Here is a 22,666-nt window from a genome sequence, read left to right as displayed (position 1 = left end):
TTAATCATTTTCCAAATACAATTCAATGAACTTCTACTGAATCTCAACAGAAACAGTGTTATACAGTTACAATCATTGTTTGACAATAAATTACACAGTGATATAACAATATTAAAATATGTTCACATTTCGATAAATTATCATCTGAGGTCTGTTACATTAGGTCTGGTCTCGGTGTCCTGATCTTACGTTGAGTATCACATAAGGCAAGGATTCATCTTCCAACTCTTATTTCAGGCTGGTAACAGTATGCGATCGGAAATTGTGTCCACACTGATCCAGCTGATTTCTGAGGCTACGTCTTTACATGGCTACACAACTGTCCAGCTGTTCAAGGCCATTCGGGATGACCAGTCCCAGCAGCCTCTAGTGCAGGTCGCCGCCTGGTGTATCGGAGAGTATGGTGAACAGATCTTCTCCGAGACCATTGAAGATGAGCCTCCTTTGAATGTGAGTTGAGCTTGGATAGTATTGATTGTTGAATCACGTGAGGTAATTTCTGGTTTGTGGGGAGAGCTCAGGTACTCATCACTGTGTCCATTTTGCTCAAATATATAATATAAGTCGGAATGATTTGTAGCGTGTGGTATTGATGGCCCCATGTTGATGTGTTGCCAGGCAACAGAGGAGGATGTGGTGCGAGTGTTGGAGAAAATCCTGGCTGGCAGTAATTCCTCCATCATCACCAAGGAGTACGCCATCACTGCCATCATGAAGCTCAGCTCCAGACTCCCACGCATTGTACCGTAAGTCTTTCCACCTCTTACTGTATGTATGATTGTATGAGGCTGATGAAATTGGGCAAATTGCCAGATTATCTTCATTAGATTGTTTTATATTGCCAGGGGTCCTTGGTCCTTAACCCTTGTAACAAGTGCACATCATGTTTGGAGAGATATTGTGCTGAGGCCCATATTTCTTGAAATTGCAGCATCCTGTGTTAGTGAAACGTCATCATAGGCTATGAAATATTATCTTTGACTGACCGCTCCATGGTCTAGTGGTAGAGCGTCCGCCCGGAGAGCGGAAGGTCCGGGGTTCGATTCCTGGCCGCATCATACAAAAAGACCTTAAAAGATGGTACTTGTTGTTACCCTGTCTGGCGCTCGGCATTTAGGGGCTAAAACAAGGACTGGTCGGCTCGGAGTCAGTATACTGTGTCTGAGTGGGGTATTCATGTTTAACTGCGGCATGGTACCTCAGTGTGCTAGCACTATAAATCGGCATTAGTCCGGACTAGTACAAGCAGCCACACACGCGTACATGCATGTTGCTATATAAGTGCAATGATCTTGGGCGCGACGTTAAACCCAATTTCACCAAACCTCACCCATAATCTTTGACTCTATAGGCATTGCATTTGACGGGTACAGTTTAGTATGAAGCGTGGACTCATGCTTCGACTGTGTTGCAGGAACATCCAGCGTGTGTTGGAGGTGTACGGAAGCCACACTGACGTGGAGCTGCAGCAGAGATCCGTGGAGTTCACCTGCCTCTTCAATAAGCATGATCACATGAGGTAATACTAGTGTAGTCCTTACCACGCCCATCTTCTCTTACCTTGACCCATTCACCACCATAGCCTCATTTTGATGTCCGGGGCACGGTTGGCCCAGTCGTCTAAGGTGCCACAATTCCCTGTGCAGAGTTGCATCCCTTGGGCACACCAGAAACCTATGATTGTGGGTTCAAATCCCGGTTCGCCCTGATTATGTTTCTAGGTTTGTCAGCACCATACCCATGCTCGTGGGTTTCACCGAAGTGGTAACTGTCTGAGGCCTGCATCACTTCGGGCTTTCCTCCCACATTAAGCTGACACGCAGTGATATAACTATAATACTGTTAAAAGCGGCGCTAAACCCAACTCATTCACTCACTCACTCATTTTGATGTCACCATCTCTAGCTCACTTTTCACCAACTTTCCACCATCTAGGGATATGGATGTGTAGAGCTGCATCATTTCAGCGTGCCAGAAACCTATGATCTTGGGTTCAAATCCCGGTTCACCCTCGTTATGTTTGTAGGTTTGTTAGCACCATACCCGTGCTAGTGGGTTTCACCAACTGAGACCTGCATTGTTTCAGGCTTTCCTAAGCTGACACATCATAATATAATTGGAATGTGTGAAAACCATCTCAGTCACTAGTTCACTCTAACCCTGATGCAGGAGTGGGAAGTTAGCTAATTCTCAGTTCTAGGGTAAAACGTGTGCAGCCCATATGTTGGTTTGCTGGAATATTGTTAAATATGGCATAAAACCATACTCACTCACTCTAAGATCCTGTGGGGATTGTGGGTTGGTGATCCCCAGTCAACCTTGGTTGTGAGAGTTGACTGAATGAATCGAAGATTCAATGTCATCGTACTCGGACAGCATAAATCATTGCTCACAATATAATCTCTTGACAGGGATATTCCTTAGTACTGGCCTGCTAGCCTGGAACAGCTTTGTTAACGTTAAAGGTATCCTAAGGGCTTGAAGAATTTCAAACATTTTGGGGTTATTGCTGCGTGTTATCACTTTTGGGGCTAGTAGACTTACTTGGTTAATTTCTATTCCTGCTCAATTGCCTGGACCAGATTATTTATGGCCTGCCGTTGTATGGCTGTTATATTGCTGGGAGTAGCATTAAACAACATACACTAACCCTGCCTCCTTGTCTGTGCTTCCAGGTCTGCCCTGTTGGAGCGGATGCCTCTGCTGGACCACTCCAAGTGTCGCAACATGATGGAGAACGGGGAGGTGACCAACACCACAGAGGAGGATGACCTGCTCAACACCAACATGGTGGAAAGGACCAACGCCATGAACCTGCAGAACAATCAACAGACAGAGGTAGGACCGACCACATAGTCCAGTAGACAAAACTGTGTATGGGAGAAGACCTTTTTTGTTTCTTGCTTTACAGATGTTTGGGTTGAAAATTCTGGTCAGTGTGTAGGAAAATATGAAAGAAATTGGAGGATTTGTTTTTTTCTTCAGGAAGTTATTTCCCTATTTGTCCATATGTATAGTGTTTTTAAAGTTGGTATCATTGGTGTTACAGATTTATGTATTCTATTAATCCTATGGCCTAGTTTTCAATACTGACAAAAGTGACAGGGAATAGTTCTGTGTATGTTCCAACATTGCAGTCGGCCAATATTCTGGATATTCTGGGTAATGGCATCTCGAGTCCGGGCAACATCACAAGCGAGCCAGAAAAGAGCAGCGGTGTTGATGACCTCCTTGACCTTCTGGGTGACCTTGGGCCAATCAGCTCTCCAACAAACTCCGGTAAGGACATCTTCAGAGGAATAGTTCTGCTCGAATGTGTTTGTTCCATATTCTGGTCTGTTAGATCTGCCATTCTAACTGCTGCTGATTATGTGACACAGGACATCCTTACAAATGGACCTCCATTGTATAGAGACAGCTTGGTAATCAGGGGACGTAGACTTCCTCAGCTTATCGAGGTGTCACAATGACGTACAGAACTTTGGATCTTTACATCTAGGACACTTGATGATGGACAGAAAGCACTTTCTAAACTTATCGAGGTGTCACAATGACATACAGAACTGTGGATCTTCACATCTAGGACACTTGACAATGAGTTGGACAGTAAGCATTTTGTTCTTTAGTGTGTCAATGTCACATGATCACCAACTGGATTTGCAAATCCAGTTTTGTTGTAGGATTTGGTGCTACAGATTGCCTCATTGATTTAACATGAAAAGATTGTGACTTGTGTTGTTGCAGTGCCGGTGCCTCAGAACAACCTCATGGAGGGCTTCATACAGCCGTCCCAGCAGCCCCTCAGCAACCAGATGAATGGAGGCACAGGTACTCTCACCTTTACTGTCATACTCAGGGATTAACCAGGGTGCCATTGTACAAAACAACCTTAGCGCTACGACTGTCATAAATCTATGTTAAACTATGGGAGTTACGATCACCTTAGCGCTACGATCATTTTGTACAAAGCCACCCTGGCTTATTTATGTTGGGGGCCCAGAGTTTAGATTGGGGTTCCAAGCTACAAAAAGGGGTCCCTGAGTAATGTTCAATACAGCAATTCAGATAAATTTAGGCCGTATTATCCTCAGTGTTTGAGTAAACTTGTACTGCCAAAACGTTTTGCAGATCTTGATTTGTCATTCTTTGTAGCACACGCTTGACCAGATCATTATAGAGATGGTGCTCTTCCACAAGGAACCTTCGTGTTAGTTAAAAATAGATATGAAACACCTGGAAGCTATTTGAAACCATACTCATGTACCATTGATTTCAACAGGCTTCCCGCCAATTGTGGCTTTCAACAAGAATGGGCTGCTCCTGGAGTTCAAATGTGAGCGTGATGGAGGCCAAGCTGAGGTCACCATCATCAACATGAAAGCCACCAACTCCTCCCCTACTCCAATCTCAGAGTTTGTTTTCCAGGCAGCCGTTCCAAAGGTGTGTGAAATTGTTTATTGAGCACATGGATAAAGCATTGATGTATGGAGCTTGTTTAGGGTAGTTCCTCCCAGGTGACCATATTTCAATTATTCAGATCAGGATACGTTTACTGGATAGATTTATAGCATTGAAAATACTGTGCATTATATTATCCAATGTTTTCTCTGTTTGCAGTCATTCCAGCTGCAACTTCAGTCGCCCTCGGGCAACGCTCTGCCACCAATGAATGATGGGTTTGTGGAACAAGTCATCTGCATCCAGAACCCCTCCAAGGTCAGGGCAATGACATTGCCAACAAACACATTTCTGATTCAGGTTTTAGGCCCAGTCTTAGATGCCTGTTTTTCGCTGTGAAGGGTCACATTCTTTAGATATGGCACTATTCTATGATCATGGGTTTGAATCCCAGTTTCTTGGTTTGTCAGCACCATACCCATACCTGCAGACTTGTTGAAATATGACTGAAATGCTGTTCAAAGTAGTGTTAATCAACACTATCTGGTGGTTTTTGAATGGACTATTCCGTGGTCAAGATGGTTATAGTGTTCACTCACTCATGCTAATTGAGTACAATGTGTAGGCCCATTCTGGGTGTTTTGTGGGTTACATTGGTCTTGAGCAAACCATGCTTGTTGTAAGAGGCGACTTGTGTTTGTTGTTTGTTTAATGTTGCACTCAAATATTCCAGATATATGATGGCGGTATGTAAATTCTGGACCAGACAATCCAGTGATTGATATCATGTGCATCGATCCATGCAGTTGGGATAGGATGACATCCATCAACCAAGTCAGCGAACTTGACCACCCGATCCTATTAGTCACCTCTTACGACAAGCATATGTTGCTGAAGACCTATTCTACCCCAGAAGGCGACTAATGGGATCGGGTGGTCAGACTTTCTGACTTGGTTGACTTGCTGACATGTCATCGTATCCAATACTTGTGTAGATCGATGCTCATGATGTCAGTCACTGGGCTGTCATCTTGACTCAATTATTTACAGGCTGCCATCAAACAGCTGGAATATTGCCGAGTGCAATGTTACATATAATGAACAAAAAAGTCGTCTTATCGCATCTGACACCCTCACAATCTTATTCTCTACGTCTTGTTTTACAGCAAGCCCTTCGAATGAGGATACGAATGACATACACCCAAAGTGGAAATGCTATTACAGAGATGGGTGAAGTTTCCAATTTTCCCCAAGGCCTGTGGCAATAGCATAGTGGTTGGCTGTTCTGTAGAGATGACAAGTTTGCCCAGTCATGGCTTCAAGTCTTTCATGGATGCCAAGTTTTGTATAGTGAGTTCTTGGGAGCTGTAAATCAAGTCTGGGACAGTTTCTCCATGATGGACTGACACACAACTGGAAGTGACTGAATTCCAAGGCAGATCCGATGTTGTGGGCCTGCCAAGCTGAATTGTGTGCTAATAATTTGATGTTAATCAGATCTCGCAGTGCTAAATTTTGTCTGTCAACCACGCCTCTGATCAACTGGTGGATATTCACTGACTTCAGCAGTTAATCATGAACCAGGTACCTATGTCGTTATAGGTATGTTTGAAATCTTATCTTAGTATTTGTAGCCTGTATGCTTCGCTCCATGCTACGGACGTCGGCCTTGTTGTGAACATGTTTATTTATAAGAAATTTGGACAGAGGAAATGCACATGGAACAGAACTATCACATATTTATGTTTTGTTTTTGTTTTCAAGATGGGCACAGAACAGTAAAATGCAACGTTTGTATTTTCTGTCACATAGTTTGTGTTTATTTTGTATATACTATTGTTTATAGTCGAACAGTGCATGCAAGTCTGTTGGTGAACTCCGATGTATAATCACCCACCTCGCCATCATCAACATGCTGTGACGCCTTCATTCACCACCATTGTAGGAATACCTAAGGCATTGAGTAGAACAAATAGTAGATCAAAATATGCATGATTGAAATTGTAATTAATAAATATTTGTATATTCTTTAATTTATATAATCTGCCTGGAGAAGATGTACATAAGATCTAATACTGACTGTACAATATTCCTATATACGTCATATTTATGATTGATAATAAGTGGGTCACTGTGGCAATATATCTGGGTAATTGCTCTTTTGGAGTGGAAGAAAAAGGGATAGATGTGAGTGGTTACTGTTTCTCATGGTTGATTTGCATGTTAGATCTGAAATTAAGTTTCATGCGACGAAACAGATGTTGAGTTATTATTAGCTTCAATCTGCTTCTTAAAGGGGAATATGATTAGGGCAGATTGGCAGTCTCATTTAGTTTTATTTGTTTCATTGAAAACTCACTGTCTTAATTTTTCGGGCGTATATCAATCTCACAGTTAATTATTATCTGTATGACACACACAGTGTCTCAGTTTCGCATATAGCTTTAAACAGTCTGGGGACCTTGAGATTGGAAATGGGCACCAGACCACAGAGCAGAGTGCCCCTTTAAGACCTTTTCTTGCAAGTTAGGCATAAATTTGAAAGACTTCTCTCAGTCTGAAGGTCACAAAGGAAACAAAATCACCCATTTATTAAAACTTTTGCAAGAAGCAAATAGTGTCCGCTGTGCAAGGGATCATCATCAGTTTGGAATGAGCTTTAGAATGTATTTATCAGTATGCTCTGCCTTTAGCCAAGATATGCAAGTAGCAATGTGTCTTGTACTATCATATGATGAGGTCACCATTGGACAGATGTATCGACACCTCAGGAGTCTTTCAGGATTCATGCTGAGGAGGACAGTTCAGTTGTTTGAGGGTATCTTTTGCAGCAAGTTGCTTTGAGAGTATCTTTGGGGACAAGAGGACATTAATGCCTTTTGTACTTGTGTGACACAGGACTTGGTTGGTTTATAGAACCCATTTATTGCTGATGGAGGGGCTGTCTTAAACTTTGTCTTATGTTGCAGAGAACGGGGTTGCAACAGGTTTGGCAAATTGACAGGGTGTAAGGTACTTCAAACCCAATGACTTTCCTTTTAAGTCAAAAGGACAGTAGGAAAAACACTACCATCCATTTGTTTACGTGGAAGTGTCTCCTGTTGCATGTCACTTGCTCAATGCATGACAGCTTTCAGCATTGCCATTTCTAGGACTGTTGCAATAGGGTTAGTTATCCTTGAGCAGGAGTTGCAGAAAAGTGGTCCTGTGCTTGAAATGTTTGGATTTATCTGGAGGAATCCTGAATCGTGCAATCTCACCATTGTTTACTTTCCTGCATTAAAGAATGAGTTCAAATGTGACTTCGCATCGGCAATATTTCAGCCATATAGCAAAAGGACATTCACTGCATTGAGGATACAGCATGAAAGGTTTAGATCCAGATTGTCCTATCCAAATACTGTGACTTATCTTTTGGATTATTTTATAACCGGTAAGAGCTTTGTGTAGATAAATCCATGTTCTGTGGCTGCATGTGTCCCTGATTGGCCTCTGAGTCGGCTGTTTGTCGATCTGAATGTCTGCATTTCATCAAATCATCTCATGATGTCATTCCAACCCTTGTCTACACATTCTTCATATTAAAGTCAATACCGTCAGGTACAACATAGGCAGTGGTTCATGTTTTCATATATTATCACTATTTATTTTCAAGCTAGAAAATGTCTTCTTACCAAGGTAATACTATTTTTATCATGAGTATTATTTGTGCAGATTGATCCTAAAACTTTGAAACTAAGGGTCATGGAACCTTGAATATTGTCATAATCTTTTTTAAAGTTCCATTTATATTCTTTCAGGCCTGCTTTCCAACAAGACCTGACTGTAAAATATGGCTATTGATTTTGTTGTGATTGTTTTGTGCTATTGTTGTCACCGAATGCATGTTCTAGACCAGGAAGATGGTGTACATATTCAGATAAAATTGCTATTTGTAAAATTCAGCTGTGCTTTGTAGATACCGGATGAAGTATTGATAAGACTGTATATATGAACTAAGCCTGTCTGTGTAAAATACTGTTTTTCTGTGCAAAGTGGTCAATCACCACCGTGATGAAGAGCTATGGTTCATTATTATCCTGCCAAATAAAATTCATGTCCAAATACACCAGTGTTCAATGTTATTATTTCAAACTCCGCGAGGGTTGTCAGGGTTTGGTAACAGAGTGGTTAAAGTATTGGCTCGTCACGCTGAACACTTGGTTCGTGTAACCCTCATGGGTACAATATGTGCAGCCAATTACTGTCATATTCCCCGAAGCAACGTGAAACCCACCTCACTCAGTCTGCAAAAGGTCTGGAATGATACCTTTGCCTAACTTTATTCATATTTCATTGGTGGTTAAAATGTTGATGTGAAATTTGAAGAATCTTTATACGGGGACAAGAATTTATCCACAACTTAAATGCTCAATGTTGAGAAATTCTTTTTTCAGGAATTGTTGGCTTAATTGCCAGTAACAGATGATATATTTTGTGATAAATATGAAAAACCGATTAAGTACATTTTTGAATTGCATTAAAGTCAGATCCCTCTGTTAGAATTTGAGGACATGTTGAATCAAACTTTGACTGGCACTGCTTACGGAGGGGCGGTCGGGTAGCCTAGTGGTTAAAGCGTTCGCTCGTCACGCCGAAGACCCGGGTTCGATTCCCGACATGGGTACAATGTGTGAAGCCCATTTCTGGTGTCCACCGCCATGATATTGCTGGAATATTGCTAAAAGCGGCGTAAAACCATACTCACTCACTCACTCACTGCTTACGGGTAATCAAAAAGAAGGATGCATGGACCTTGTGTCCTCGGATCTTCACTTAGAAAGGTTTTGGAGTAAAACGAAAAGATCTGATTTTATTTTTAGACTGACATTTTCTAATGTTCTGCCTAATTAGCTGAACTAATATCAGCAATTGATCAGGAAACCAGATATGTAAAGGGTTTGTTTTAACCAGACCATTAAATCATTGTGGACCGATGACATGATTTATATACAGATTATTAGCCTCGATTTTGAAGGCTTGTAGGTAGGGGTCGCTTTAAAGACAGCGATATAAGGTACTACTCGTATTTATATATACTTCTCAAAAGAAGTTAAGGAACACCAAATTCCTTCCAATTAATACTATGGTATAGTATGCCATGACAGATTAACTATAACAAGCGTAGAGTTGACAAAGTCATCTATATCCCCTGCCCATTTTAACACATTATGGTCCCAAACCAGGTAACTGACCCAACAATTCTCTTAGCCCATGTCAATATAGCTGCAATGGAAATTCTAAAATAAACATTTCTAAAACTCCTTAATATCAAATGGCACTAGTTCAGAATGCGCTTTATATATAGACATGCAATGTTTGGCAAGGAAATATTTAACAGTTTATTTGTTATACTACTTAAGTAAACCAATCCTATATTAAAACTTAAATCCAACTTGTCATGGAAACATAAACAATAAAAATTGATAAAATTCCTAAATAGCAAAAGGCACCAGTTCAGAATGTGCCTAGTAGACATGCAAAGTTTTGTAAGAAAGGATTTAACAGTTTATGAGTAATGTTCCTAAAACGAACACCACCCTTATAGAACTTAAGTCCAACTTATTGCCATGGAAACCTCGGAAAATAAAAAATTCTAAAATTCCTAAATAGCAAGAGGCACCAGTCCAGTATGTGTCTGGTAAACATGCACAGTTTTTGTTGGAAATTATTTAACGGTTTTTGAGTTACGCTCCGGAAACAAACGGCAACCTTATAGAACCTAAGTCCAACTTGTTGCCATGGAAACGTACAAAAAATAAAAATTTATAAAACTCCTAAATAGCAAAAGGCACCAGTTCAGTATGTGTCTGGTAAACATGTAAAGTTTTGTGAGAAATTATTTAAAGTTTTTTGAGTTACGCTCCGGAAACGAACAGCACCCTTATAGAACCTAAGTCCAACTTGTTGCCATGGAAACATAAAAAATTAAAATTTATAAAACTCCTAAATAGCAAAAGGCACCAGTGCAGCATGAGTCTGATAGACATGCAAAGTTTCGTAGAGAAATATTAAACGGTAGTATACAACGATTGATATTAAACCTGGCGAAATGATTTTCATTTGGAGCTATTTTGCTTTTTTCTTATCATTATTCACTTTGAAGCCACAGAACAATGTCCTCCTGATGAGGTTTTGTATGAAGCAGTACATGACCTCAATACTCCAGCAGTGAGGTACACACATTCACAAGGCTGACCACAGCAGGAGAGCACCTGTTGATGTGGAGCAGGACAAACAAAGGCTGACGTATCTACCAGGGAGGCATGTGTGTTGCATTGACAGTCATCCTGACATCCTTTCTTGGTACAAATCATCATTAATGATTTTCTTTGTGAAACATCATTGAGGTGTCATGAGACGCCCTGTTGTGACGCAAAGGTTACACAGTTGGTACAGGATTTTAACAGTTGTCTGCCATCATTGTGGTAAAGAAACCTCATTTCTTAAGATAGATATTACAACTTCGACTTGTAGTAATTTATGTAATTTAAATTTGACCCACCTAACATGTCAAATGTGATCGGTAGCACACACTTCACAAGCCACCAGCCACTGGTGTTCAGGACATTCTACAGAATGTGGAACATAACAAGAAATGTTGTACAATATACGCTTTAATCAACTCAAATATACAGCTTCATCAAATTTCATCTGAAACATACATTTGTACCAAACACGCTGTAGAAAATTACTGACCAACATGACCAAATACGACAATACTTGACTCCTGAAACAATTCAGTATTAGATTACCACTACCTACTTAAACTGTCAGTTCATAATACCTACAAAACAGTTTTAGTTGTGTTAACCTCAAAAGATCCCATCACACAAGAATACCAATGTTTTCAAAATTGACAGACCAGCTTTAGAAAATAACGAAAGATTCTTAGCTTTTCAGGCTAGTTCACCCTGATGAATAGGAACTGATCTTTCTGCCAATGTTTCCTCATATTGGTACTCAGTAATGTGTGTAGTGATCTTTATGGGCTAACTGAACATCAAGTCAGAAATTATTGCCTGTGAGATGGTCCAATAGTTTTCTATGACACTTAATTATCAAGCAGAGCCCGTCTGCTTCTGAGTTCTTTGAGTTAGAGTGTTGAAAGGGGGCTCCTGGGATCCCGAAGGTTTGCTGCTGAAATATTTGAATCCAGGGACCCCTTAAACATTAACAGAGGGTTAAGACAAGGACCTCTAGACTTTCATACTTAATTACTACACTGATTAGCCTTAACTGCTGAAGACATCTTTGTTTTTGTTGACACAATTCAAACATGAACCAGTTGTGCACAGTTTGTGCATGCAGACTTAAGGTCTGGATACACAAATTCATACCCACTTTCTAAGGTCCTTTTGGGCAACACTTTCTGACCCTCCAAAATGACCTTACCCCTTTCTTCCCCAAATACAAAATTCATGACGAAACCAGGCACAGGAAACAAGGCAGGCCTCCACATGGCACTGGCAAAGGCTTTGGTAAAGTCACTGTTGGTGGCAGCTTCAGGGGCCACTCCATTCAATATTCCCTTTACATCGGGGTTTAATATCGCGTGTGTGAACAGTCCTGCAATATCAGCCACATGTATCCATGGCAACCACTGGGATCCTGATCCTACCCGTCCTCCCACTCCCAGGAAGAAGGGTACAAACATCTGCTGAACCATTCCACCATCACGACCAAGAACCACGCCTGGAATGAAGAAGCAAAATGGGGGCAACTTTAATACAATCTGACACACGTTTACAATCCAATGTCTTCAAATTATGTTTGTCTGTTATTTGTTTGTTGTTTAACACTACACTCAGCAATGTTCCACCCATATGAGTCCATCCCAGACTTATTAGGAAAAACATTGAAACAATGATCCATGCTGTTAGTGTACGATGAGCGAAATCATCCAAGTCACCAAACATGACCACCTGATCCCTTTGGTTGCCTCGTACAACAAGCAAAGGTTGCTGGGGACCTATTCTAACCCGGAAGACCCAAGGATAATGATCAGCATGACCTAAAATATTGTCAGAAGTGTACAATTCTAACACAGACTAAAGTTAACTTGACTGACACAAAATGTCTTCACATGTCTCTGTAGAGGACAGTTCAACTTAACGATATTTTAACCTCTAAGTATTCTCACTAATTATGAGGATCCTGATGGGATGGGCAGTTAGATTTTCCAGTTGGGAAAGTCAGTTGGCAGTACTAGGTTCACTTTTAAAGTAAACCTGAAAGAAATGGGTTTTGAGATCTTACTTAGTAAGCATGCTGTTTGAAGTCGGCATACTTTTAAAGGAATTAGTGTCTTAACAAAGGGCTTGCATAGACAACCACAATGCAGTGTCAACTGTCTGGTGGGACACAGAACAAGTCCCTTTTGACATGCACGATAAGCAATACGTTCTACATTACTCTCGCAATAAGGAAAATTAGGTTATGACCACTTGTGACACACCACAGTTTGAGTATTGGCAGTATATTTATGATAGTATGGTTAAGATTTTTTGTGTACAGTTTAATTGGGCTGTCATAGGATAATGTGTCGTGAATTCGCTTTGACAAGCCTTGTAAAGTTTTTGTGCGTTTTTTTAATATGCTGATGCATTCAATTTATGTGTTTATTGTCGCATAAGGTTATATGTAAAAGGATATTTCTTACGTTGTTTAGGTGTGTCTTTAAACTCTGTTTTAAGGCATTTGGGACTAAAAGTTGTTATTTTTGTTGTATAGCAAATTATCGTAATTATCTTAAAATGTGGACACTTTTTGTTAAACATGATATTATATGCTAGCGAGCAGGCTAAGTAACCATTTGTGTTTGTATTTCTTATAGCCTTTTACCCTTTATGAGAACCTCCATCTACAGAATAAACACCTTCAAATCTGATGACACTTGTACCATCATTTCTTGAATGGAAGAGGTTTGGGCTTATCCGACTTGTAGCTCGCAAGGCTGATGCAAGTACATATGTCATGCAAATCTAAAAGTGACACATTCATACAATACTGAGGTGTGTCCAAATGATGTCAACACTATATTGGTCAAGTATAGTAGTGTAACAGCTGTTTGTGTCTACAAGCAGACTGACCTGATCTGACAGTGACTTGTCGCACATTGATGGAGTCTGGTAGTCTGGCAGCCGCCTCCCAGTCCGTCGTCAGTCGAGACAGGAAGTCATAGTCGCCTCCCGGGCTGTCCTCTGTGTACTCAGCAGTCAGACTTGGTGGGTAGTAGGCTGCAATCAGAGTGAGTAGACATACACTGAAACATAATACTCTTCTTTCTCTATTTCACATTGTATTGTAAAACTGCATTCCTTGCAATAATGTAAAATTAAGCATTAAAGGATCTTCCTCTTTAATCTTATTAAAACCAGATATTAGTTCTCACTATCGTTGACATCCTGTCTATAGTACAGATGCCCACAATAGTCCACCCATCCTACAGATTGCTATGATCAAATCTCCATACTTACCCACTCCTGACATAGATATGAACACCTCTGGAGCCTTGCTGGCAGCAGAGATGGCGGATGCCAGTGCTTTGGTGCTGGAGACCCGGCTGTTATAAACCTCTTCCTTGAACTCTGGGGTCCATCTACAAAAGATAAAACCACTGTTAATTAATCCATTTAGTGTCAGGTGTAACAGTGAGAGGTTTGGTTTAACGCATCGTCCCCAGGCAAGAGAGTTAACTGACTTTAAACGTCCAGTTTCCACCCTTGCCGAACTAGGATGAAATTACTGGGCTCGATCGTAGCGCCACCAGTGGCTATTACCAGTTATGTCCCTTCTAAGCCTCTCCTGACAGCCTCCGTGGTCTAGTGGTAGAGCGTCCGCTCGGAGAGCGAAAGGTCCGGGGTTCGATCAGTCCGGACTAGTACAAGCAGCCACACAAACACACACACGTAGATGCACGTCGCTATATAAGTGCAATAATCTTGGACGCGACGTTAAACCCCATTTCACCTCACCTCACCTAAGCCTCTCCACCTCTGGTATCACTTGCATTTGCTTCACACAAAATGGTGGCGCCCAGTCAGGACGATCTGATTGATAATCAAGATCTATATTGTGATAAAACAGGTCTTACATCACGAAATGCATCAAATCACATGAGCATCATGATTAAAAACATGAAAAGATTTGGAAAATATCTGCTGACAACGAGTTGGCGGTGCACATGCCTTGCAAATCCTGCAATCGACAGAAATCTGCAAGACAGCTTACGAACATAATTTTGATTTCATTGTGCCATTTTGATTGGACTTTGCATAGACTCGTTAGTCCAGCCAAAACGTAACTTCATAATACCAGCCTTGTTCGGCAAGGATGGAAACTGGACTTTAATAGTCAGTGAACTCTTTTGCCTCGGGAAGATGGTTTAACACTGCTTTTGGACAGTATATCAGTCATTGTGTTAAGACTTGCATTTATGTTGGCATAAATGTTAAAAACAGTATTTATGCAGAAAATATTTGAACAGCAGTTTTGACAGCAACGTTTGTTAAATGGCAGTGTTTGTTAACATTCTAAACTGATGACCACATATCCAGGTGAGCTTCAGTGCAGTCATACTATTGGCATGGCACTATTTTGTTAGGTTTATGGGACACTAGCACAATAATATTGCTTGGTTGGCCAATCAAATGTCATGGAATCATGCAGTTTATTCATTATGGGAAGAAGCTCAAAGTGATGCAGATCTCAGACATCTACCCCTATGGTGACACCGCAAGCAGGGGTATGGTGCTAACAAACCAAGAATCAGGGTGAAGCTGAGATTCAAACCTAAGATTATATGCTTATAAGGGGATGCATCTTTGCACAGTTTCTTAAATTATTGCCCAGAATTTTTTCAAGTACTGTATTCTACATGCCCTCCAACGACTGCTCACATGAATGCTACAATAACGTATTAAAAACAACTATAACCAGACTGAAAGATCAATAATCTCCGTAGAGACATCAACATCCCCAGCTATTCTCTAACTACATACTGCCCATATTTCCAGCCATTTCATAAAATGACAACAACAATAACTGACTTTGTGATTCAAATCTTAATGAAATGTCTGCTCCATAATGCAGCATGACAGCAAGGTGATGTCTGACAATATATGACCTGACATACAAGAAGACTGTTCACTCACCTTTTCTTGGGGTTGAGAATATTTTCCCCAGCCATGCTGACAACGGCTGTGCATCCTTCTGGCAGGCCGTTACGATTCAAATCATTCTAAATAACATTGTAAATATGAAGCATCAATGTCTTGCATGAAATATATTAAAAAAATAATTTCAGAATAAAAATACTTTATGTCAAATGATTGTGAATTTATTGTTGTTATAACTGGCCAAGGGGCCTATGTTCCCTGCCATTTTGTTTCTAAATCCTGGTTTATCATTTTTCCTACATAGGGGGTCACTTGACCTCCCTAGACTTCAAATTCAGCTGAATCTGACAGGATAGTTCTACATAACTGGTGTCCAACAACAATAAACAGCATCCCACACTTGTCATAATATGCGACTAAATGGGTCAGGTGGTCAGGCTCTGTGACTTGGTTGATTGCATGTCATCGTATCCAAACTGTGAAGATCTATGCTCATGATGTCAATCACTGGGTTGGCTGGTTCAGATTCAATTATTTACAGATTTCCTTCACATTGCTGGAATATTGCAGCGTTAAACAACACTAGTCCAGTAGTAACAATCCCGGCAACACCGGCAGCACTCGTTAAATCATCATCATCATCATCATCATCATCCCTATTTTGACTCTTATATTCTTTGAACAAATTTAACAAGCATTCATTGACAATGAACCTTAAAAATGTGCGAAATGACAGAATAGATTAGAACATAAGAGGGAAACCAATGGGAGACACCGCCCCAATTTGCTCGCAAGGTGGCGCAATGGGCGATCTTTTTCAATTTATCTTCCCTTCACTAACCCGCTAGGTGCGCTGACCCGGACGGTCCAACCTTAAACTGGCAGCGCATGTGGTATGCGCGATACGAGCACTAGATGTTACTATGACACCTATAGACAGTTAACTAGTATAACCTTCACCTCTACCAGCAACGGTCACGCTTGTGTTTGGACAACATATCTTTTCACCTAAGCAATGATTTATCTATTGCCATGTCCGGAAATAAATGTTCCTTGATTTAATGATACATCAGGGATGACCACCACTGATTATACTGTATAGTTAACCACTAGATAGGCGTTTGAAGCGACGTGGTGAGATCAGCTGATCGTTCATTCCCGGTCGCTTTGTTGACGTTTTGCAGTCGTGAAGATAGTGTTGCCCTTGATGTATGAATATCACGCTTTCACACTAGATTCGCCCAGCAGGCTGCATCATATGCATGCATTTCAGTATGTACAGCGGTAAGGCGATGCGGTACGAGAAATGTGAAGGTCTTATGCAAAGTAATGTTGCCTGTAGCCTCAATGTTGTGAATATTGACAGCAACAAATGTAAGTATTTGTCAGATATATAACTGAGAGCAATGAGAAATGTTTTCAAGAAATTGTAAGAGAAACAGGCACTGATAAATTATGTCATCAACTAGATATCATAATACAATGTTCAAAATAAAAGAAATGGAAATCTATGAAATCTGTTTTGATATTTAAGGGTTAATTGCATGTTGTATAAAAGGATTTTATGTATGACTGGTGGCTGTTTGTTGCCAAATACTACCATGATTATATTTCAATATGATCAGTGAAAGATATATACATGTATTATTTTAGCCTTTTTTAAATTCTACGAAGTAGAAACAATAATAATTTTCAGACACAGAGAACCCTAAATATAGGTAGTTAAAATACATATTCAAGAGTATTTGTACCAACTACAATTTCAATAAAATAAAACAATATATTCAATTTCATACTAATTTTCAATCTCTATAATGTTGATTGTATTAACATTGCAATGTCTACATCCAGTGTGCATTGACAATAATCATATGATTGTAACACAGATAAAGCTCATTCTTAACTTCATTAGGCCTTGCTTTTTATGCTTCCTTGTTCTAAACTGATGTTCCAAATTCCAACATACACAAATTATTAATGTTATTCTTTTTTTCTCTTCACACCAACAGATATCTGCATTGCACAATGACTGTCATTATTTTATTTAATATCTTGGCATACTTGTGCATGTGTACTAGTATTTGATTACACGTGCATGACTTTTTAGTAGTCATCTGTTTCTGAACTGAATATTATGCCAATAAAGATAAGTAACATAAAAAAGGACTCTGGTATTCTTTCATGTTTGGAGAATCAATCAATTTCATTGTGAAAACATTTTTAATTTCTTACATAAGTAACTTTGATCTTCAATAAGATCAAAATAAAATGTACTTAAATTGGGGAGATTAAATTATGCAGTCTAATTCATTTCAGTCTTTCTGTCTAAAATCCAGTCCTATATTTCAGGCAATAATAAATGAATTTAAATTTAAGAAAAAATATACCTTACCGGAGTGAATCAGTCAATATACATGTTGACTGAAATTTTCAGTCAATATACATATTGGGCCTGATTATAGACACTGACTGTAACATATGTAAGTGTAATCTGTTATATGCAAAAACAAATAACATAAATAAATCCATTTATCTAATCCATGGAAAGATTGTGGGGTTCAAATTGCATTTATTTAACCATCAGAAGATTTGATGATAAACTTTCTTAAGTCATATTTGCTATATGATAATAATATCTACAAAATATACTTTATCCTACAGGTGTCTTGAAGTACTGTTGAATGAAAATCAGGATACATAGCTACAGCAGGATAGTGTGTGGGTTTGTATGGGAAATAATTTGTCAACAATAAAATAAATATTATGTTACTAAAACAAGAAGATAAAACTATGATTTACATCTATTTATGCATCATACACATTTTGTGGGGTATGATTTGTTGTTTGTTGGGACAAATCTCTGTAATTTACTACTATTTTAAGAGCATGAGTATCAGAATTCTGTAAGAAATGATGGATCAATGAAACACATCATAAACAACACCTATGATGACTCAGAGCACTTAATGGTGGGACACATGTTATAAGGGGCAGAATAATATGGGTAAATCTCTTACTTCAAAGTATGATGACTAGTATGTATATTGCAACTGAGTAACAGAGTGCTTAATAGATGCATGGTAGATTTTCATTTAGCATATTTCTAGAAAATAATGTAAATTAAAATATTCAGATGCAACTATAATTTTGATATAAAAAGTAACATTTTAAATGAGTTGCTTTATTCTTTTGAACGTTATTTCTTCATAAAATATTTGTTAAGGCAAGGATGTATACCTACTTTATAGATCATTGGTGAATGCCTGTCAAAGATGTTTGCATGTGTGCTGCAAATGTAGGCGTATCACTAATTTTTATAAATTTAAGTCCATGGTGGTATTTGTTGAGATTTAAATGCTTCGAATTGTGGTGGGAAAAACACAAAGGCTGATAAATAAAACGAGTCTGCATTATTTCATCGATGCAATATGTTAGCCCAGACTGACAGAATGCATCGCTGTTTTCTGACGTAGATATTACCTGGTAATATACTGTTTTTCATGACGTTTTTCCCGCTATCTTCCATAGTGACAATTCGTCTTGTAGTTGAAGACTCAACAAATGTTGATGTAATAAACTAATAATCACGACAAAGTATGTGCTAGTTTAAAAAATTCAGTTGTAAATGACCGTTTTTGAACGAAGGTGCAACAGGGTAACTATTTAGCTTGGCTCCGTCTCTACATGTCAGTAGTTGTCGCAGCGCGCATTGATCCGGGAACCAGACCTGAAGCGACAGGTTGGACCGTCGCTTATATCATCTCAAAAGGAGAGTTATTGCCCTTTGGAACAAAAATATCGCCCATTGTACTAATGGTTATAAGCCTGTGCACCTGAAGCTGGCCCTACAAGTGTATTAATATGTAAAAATATGTACTTACAGGGACATTTTATATATATTATTTCACGTGTGCCAATGACTCTCTTAAATATTTTTAATGTGCCCTTTGGAATATAAGCGTGCCAACAAAAAGAATAATTTTGATGGATCATCAAACTCGGTTAAATGTCATTTCACCATGGCTAGATAATAAGCAGTTATATCTTTGAAAGTTTGAGATTCATAATTCCCATCTGCAATCTGAAACTAAGTTTATGGGACATACTGTTGTTGTGTTCACATGTTTATCATTTTCCAGGTGTTTGTCCTGTTTATTTGTGGTTTCACGTTATAAGGATTGTCACATGGTATTGTAAACAAATATGATTTCTAAGTGTGCCCAATAAGCACTGCAAATTTACTTTAACCACGTCATTACAACTTTAACTTTGTCATCTGCACTAAAATAAAATACAGGGAAATTATAACCCTGTACTTCTTGTAACTTACCCAGGTGATCTTGTCCGGTCCAGTCTGTCTTGACACAACTGTGACTTTGTAGCCATTTTCAATGAGAAGTCTGGTTAAATGTCTTCCAATGAAACCACTGCCACCACCTGCCATGAGTGAGTGAGTGAGTGAATGATTGAGTTGTGTTTAACGCGGCTTTTAACAGTATTCCAGTTATATCACGGCGTGTAAGCTTAATGTGGGAGGAAAGCCCGAAGCGATGCAGGTCTCATATGTTTACCACTACATTGAAAGCCACGACCTAGGGTATGGTGCTGACAAAACTAGAAACATAATCGGTGCGAACCAGGATTCGAACCCACAATCATAGGTTTCTGGCGTGCCCAAGGGACGCAACTCTGCACAGCGAATCGTGGCGCCTTAGACAACTTGGCCACCCGTCCCCCCCCCCCACCTGACATGAAGAAGTGGTAAACTTCACACACAGATCCAAAGCTTCAACATTTAACTACCCGGCAGCATGGTTGGGCCAGGCTAATTTTATTTATATTTTTGTTTTACATATTATTTAACTCAAAGAGCCAAGAAGCAAGAGGCAAAATGAAGAAATGTTTTCAGGATTGATTCATGATTAAATCACTAAAACAATATTTTTATTTTGGGGAATTTTAGGATAACCTCATTTGTAAAATAAGAAAAGTAAATTGCATAACTTTATGCTTCATACAAGAAGCAACTAATAGTTCTGTGGGTTTCAAGATCAGCTTAAAAATAGTTTATTCTTTTATTTCTATCACTGTCTGAATGGAGTTAATAAAAAAACATACAACTTTATGGATTACAACTTCTGGTTTATTGCATTTAGTGATGTTTTGATGTAGACTCTTACTTTGATGTAGACTCTTTCTCTGTTATCAAGCTGGAATGACTACAACCATGTGATCAGAGGTATATGCATGATATATGATGTTGTGATAAGCAGCAGATTAACATTAACAACAACAGGTAATAGATCAAAAATAGCACGGAGATAATCGAAACGTTGCTCAACAAGCTAAATGCAGTAAACCAGAAGTTGTTATCCATAAACTTGTAAGTTTTCTTATTTACTCACCACCTTTTAGAATGCCAATTTGCGAATAGAGTGAGTGAGTTGGGTTTAATGCCGCTTTTAAAAGTATTCCAATTATATCGCTGTGTCAGTTTAATGTGGGAGGAAAGCCCAAAGTGATGCAGGTCTCGGATGTTTACCATTTCGGTGAAACCAACGAGCACAGGTATGGTGCTGACAAACCTAGAAACATAATCGGGGCCAACCAGGATTCGAACCCACAATCATAGGTTTCTGGCGTGCCCAAGGGACACATCTCTCAGACGACTGGGCCATCCGTGCCCCCTATTTTGTGAAAAGAGTACAACAACCTAGTATACTGATATTATTACCATGCACTTCACCATGGGAGTATGTAATACAGGAATTCTGGAATAGGTCCTCTGTATTCTAAGGGTAGGTCAAGATATCTTTCAACGTTAACATTGTTGCGCAGTGGAACTGAATATTTGAGCGTGGTTTAACTTAAATGAAAACTAATCTAAAATTTGTATGACTTACCTTTTTTGAATGAAACAAGGAACTAAACGTGATAACCTGTTATAAAACTATGAAGATCTATAAGGAACTAAACGTGATTACCTGTTATTATATGAAGAAAAGATGAATAAACCTCAAATGATAGAAACTAAATGCTTATTCTTAACAGCTACTCCTAAGGAAGTCTTAACACTGTCAAACACTGTCTAACGCCATGTCTAACACCATCTAACTCATCCGCTCTCTAACGAACTCTCCCCAACTCTCTAACCATCTAACCATCTTACTAACCATCTAGCGAACTCTCTAACCAGCTCTGACCAACTCTCTAGCGAACTATGACCAACTAACTAACTGATGCGCGCTACCGCCTTATATTTGCTCACAACCCTCACATTTCACGTGCAGTCACAGCCATACTTTGGTGTGTTCAGGCGATGCGATCGTTATGCATCGGGTGTGTTTTGAAGAACATATTCTTTATTTAAAACTAACACGAGTGCACGTGAAGCGCGATCTATAGGCTCCGGGTGCGTTTTGGAGCACATTTTTAATGAACAGACATGTCTTCAGAACAAACATATTTCAGATGTTTTACCTGTTATTTATCAGACATGCACTAAACAGTGACTGGTATATTTGATAGCTTTAACGTGAGAGACAGAGAACTTCTCAATCAACTTCTTCATCACAGGGTATGCATTGTGATTCTCTGCTTTGGTTATCTTTCAAAAGTCAATAATCCGTTATCACGACATTAAGCAGATTGTTAAAATGCTTGAAAGAATAAGTTGTCTTGAACTGAAGCAGAAACTGTATCGATCTACCGGTATATGGTCTCTGGCTGAAGCAGGGTGCAATTAAATATTTAAAAAACGGAGCTCTACAACCTTTCTTGAGGACAATCCCTGGACGATTATTCTGGTCTAATTTGGAATTGCATTTCTAGTTCTAGCTGGCAAACTCTAGACTTTTTATGCACTATGATAAGGGAACATTTATGAATAAATACTTCTCCTTTTTGTCTTACCATTATTGAAAACTATATACTCACCAATAAGGACACTCATGTCTACCCTCCAAAATTCACCTTATGCAAGTTTGTGCACACTTCCATCGTCTGCATGACCGACCTTGAAATATAGCACTTCCGGATCGCGAAGAAAGTATAAACCTAAAAGCTATTCGTATTGCAAACAAGCTTAATGTAAAACATCACTAACTGCC

The 22,666-nt window shown here is 39.3% G+C and overlaps 2 protein-coding genes across 4 annotated transcripts in view; one reads left to right on the top strand and one right to left on the bottom strand.

The window, feature by feature from the left end:
* Window positions 1–8,495, top strand: part of LOC139454060 (AP-1 complex subunit gamma-1-like) — a 35,094-nt gene extending 26,599 nt beyond the window's left edge. For all 3 annotated transcript variants that reach the window (XM_071235552.1, XM_071235553.1, XM_071235550.1), the window contains 9 exons: window positions 238–450; window positions 619–746; window positions 1,415–1,519; window positions 2,676–2,838; window positions 3,138–3,279; window positions 3,745–3,828; window positions 4,280–4,440; window positions 4,618–4,716; window positions 5,565–8,495. In XM_071235552.1, the coding sequence (XP_071091653.1) occupies window positions 238–450; window positions 619–746; window positions 1,415–1,519; window positions 2,676–2,838; window positions 3,138–3,279; window positions 3,745–3,828; window positions 4,280–4,440; window positions 4,618–4,716; window positions 5,565–5,666 (1,197 nt within the window). In that variant the 3' untranslated portion in view covers window positions 5,667–8,495. The remainder of the gene's footprint in view (window positions 1–237; window positions 451–618; window positions 747–1,414; window positions 1,520–2,675; window positions 2,839–3,137; window positions 3,280–3,744; window positions 3,829–4,279; window positions 4,441–4,617; window positions 4,717–5,564) is intronic.
* A 2,562-nt stretch (window positions 8,496–11,057) lies between these two features.
* Window positions 11,058–22,579, bottom strand: LOC139446395 (epimerase family protein SDR39U1-like). Its single transcript, XM_071227728.1, has 6 exons — window positions 22,494–22,579; window positions 19,888–19,994; window positions 15,594–15,679; window positions 13,917–14,038; window positions 13,530–13,676; window positions 11,058–12,132 (listed from the first exon to the last, which is right to left on the bottom strand). The coding sequence occupies exons 1-6, from the start codon at window positions 22,507–22,509 to the stop codon at window positions 11,711–11,713; spliced, it is 900 nt and encodes a 299-aa protein (XP_071083829.1). The 5' UTR covers window positions 22,510–22,579; the 3' UTR covers window positions 11,058–11,710.
* Between the last annotated feature and the right edge of the window lie 87 nt (window positions 22,580–22,666).

Source organism: Haliotis cracherodii, unplaced genomic scaffold (assembly GCF_022045235.1).
Source record: "Haliotis cracherodii isolate W230 unplaced genomic scaffold, xgHalCrac1.p SCAF_10, whole genome shotgun sequence".
Classification (NCBI taxonomy): Eukaryota; Metazoa; Mollusca; class Gastropoda; order Lepetellida; family Haliotidae; genus Haliotis; species Haliotis cracherodii.
Note: the sequence above shows the minus strand (reverse complement) of the source record. Positions and strands in the feature narration are given on the sequence as shown.

Coding starts and splice junctions, on each gene's coding strand:
- LOC139446395 (XM_071227728.1), bottom strand. Junction 15,680..19,887: donor GACCGGACAAGATCACCTGG/GTAAGTTACAAG, acceptor AATGTTATTTAG/AATGATTTGAATCGTAACGG. Junction 14,039..15,593: donor ATTCTCAACCCCAAGAAAAG/GTGAGTGAACAG, acceptor TATCTTTTGTAG/ATGGACCCCAGAGTTCAAGG.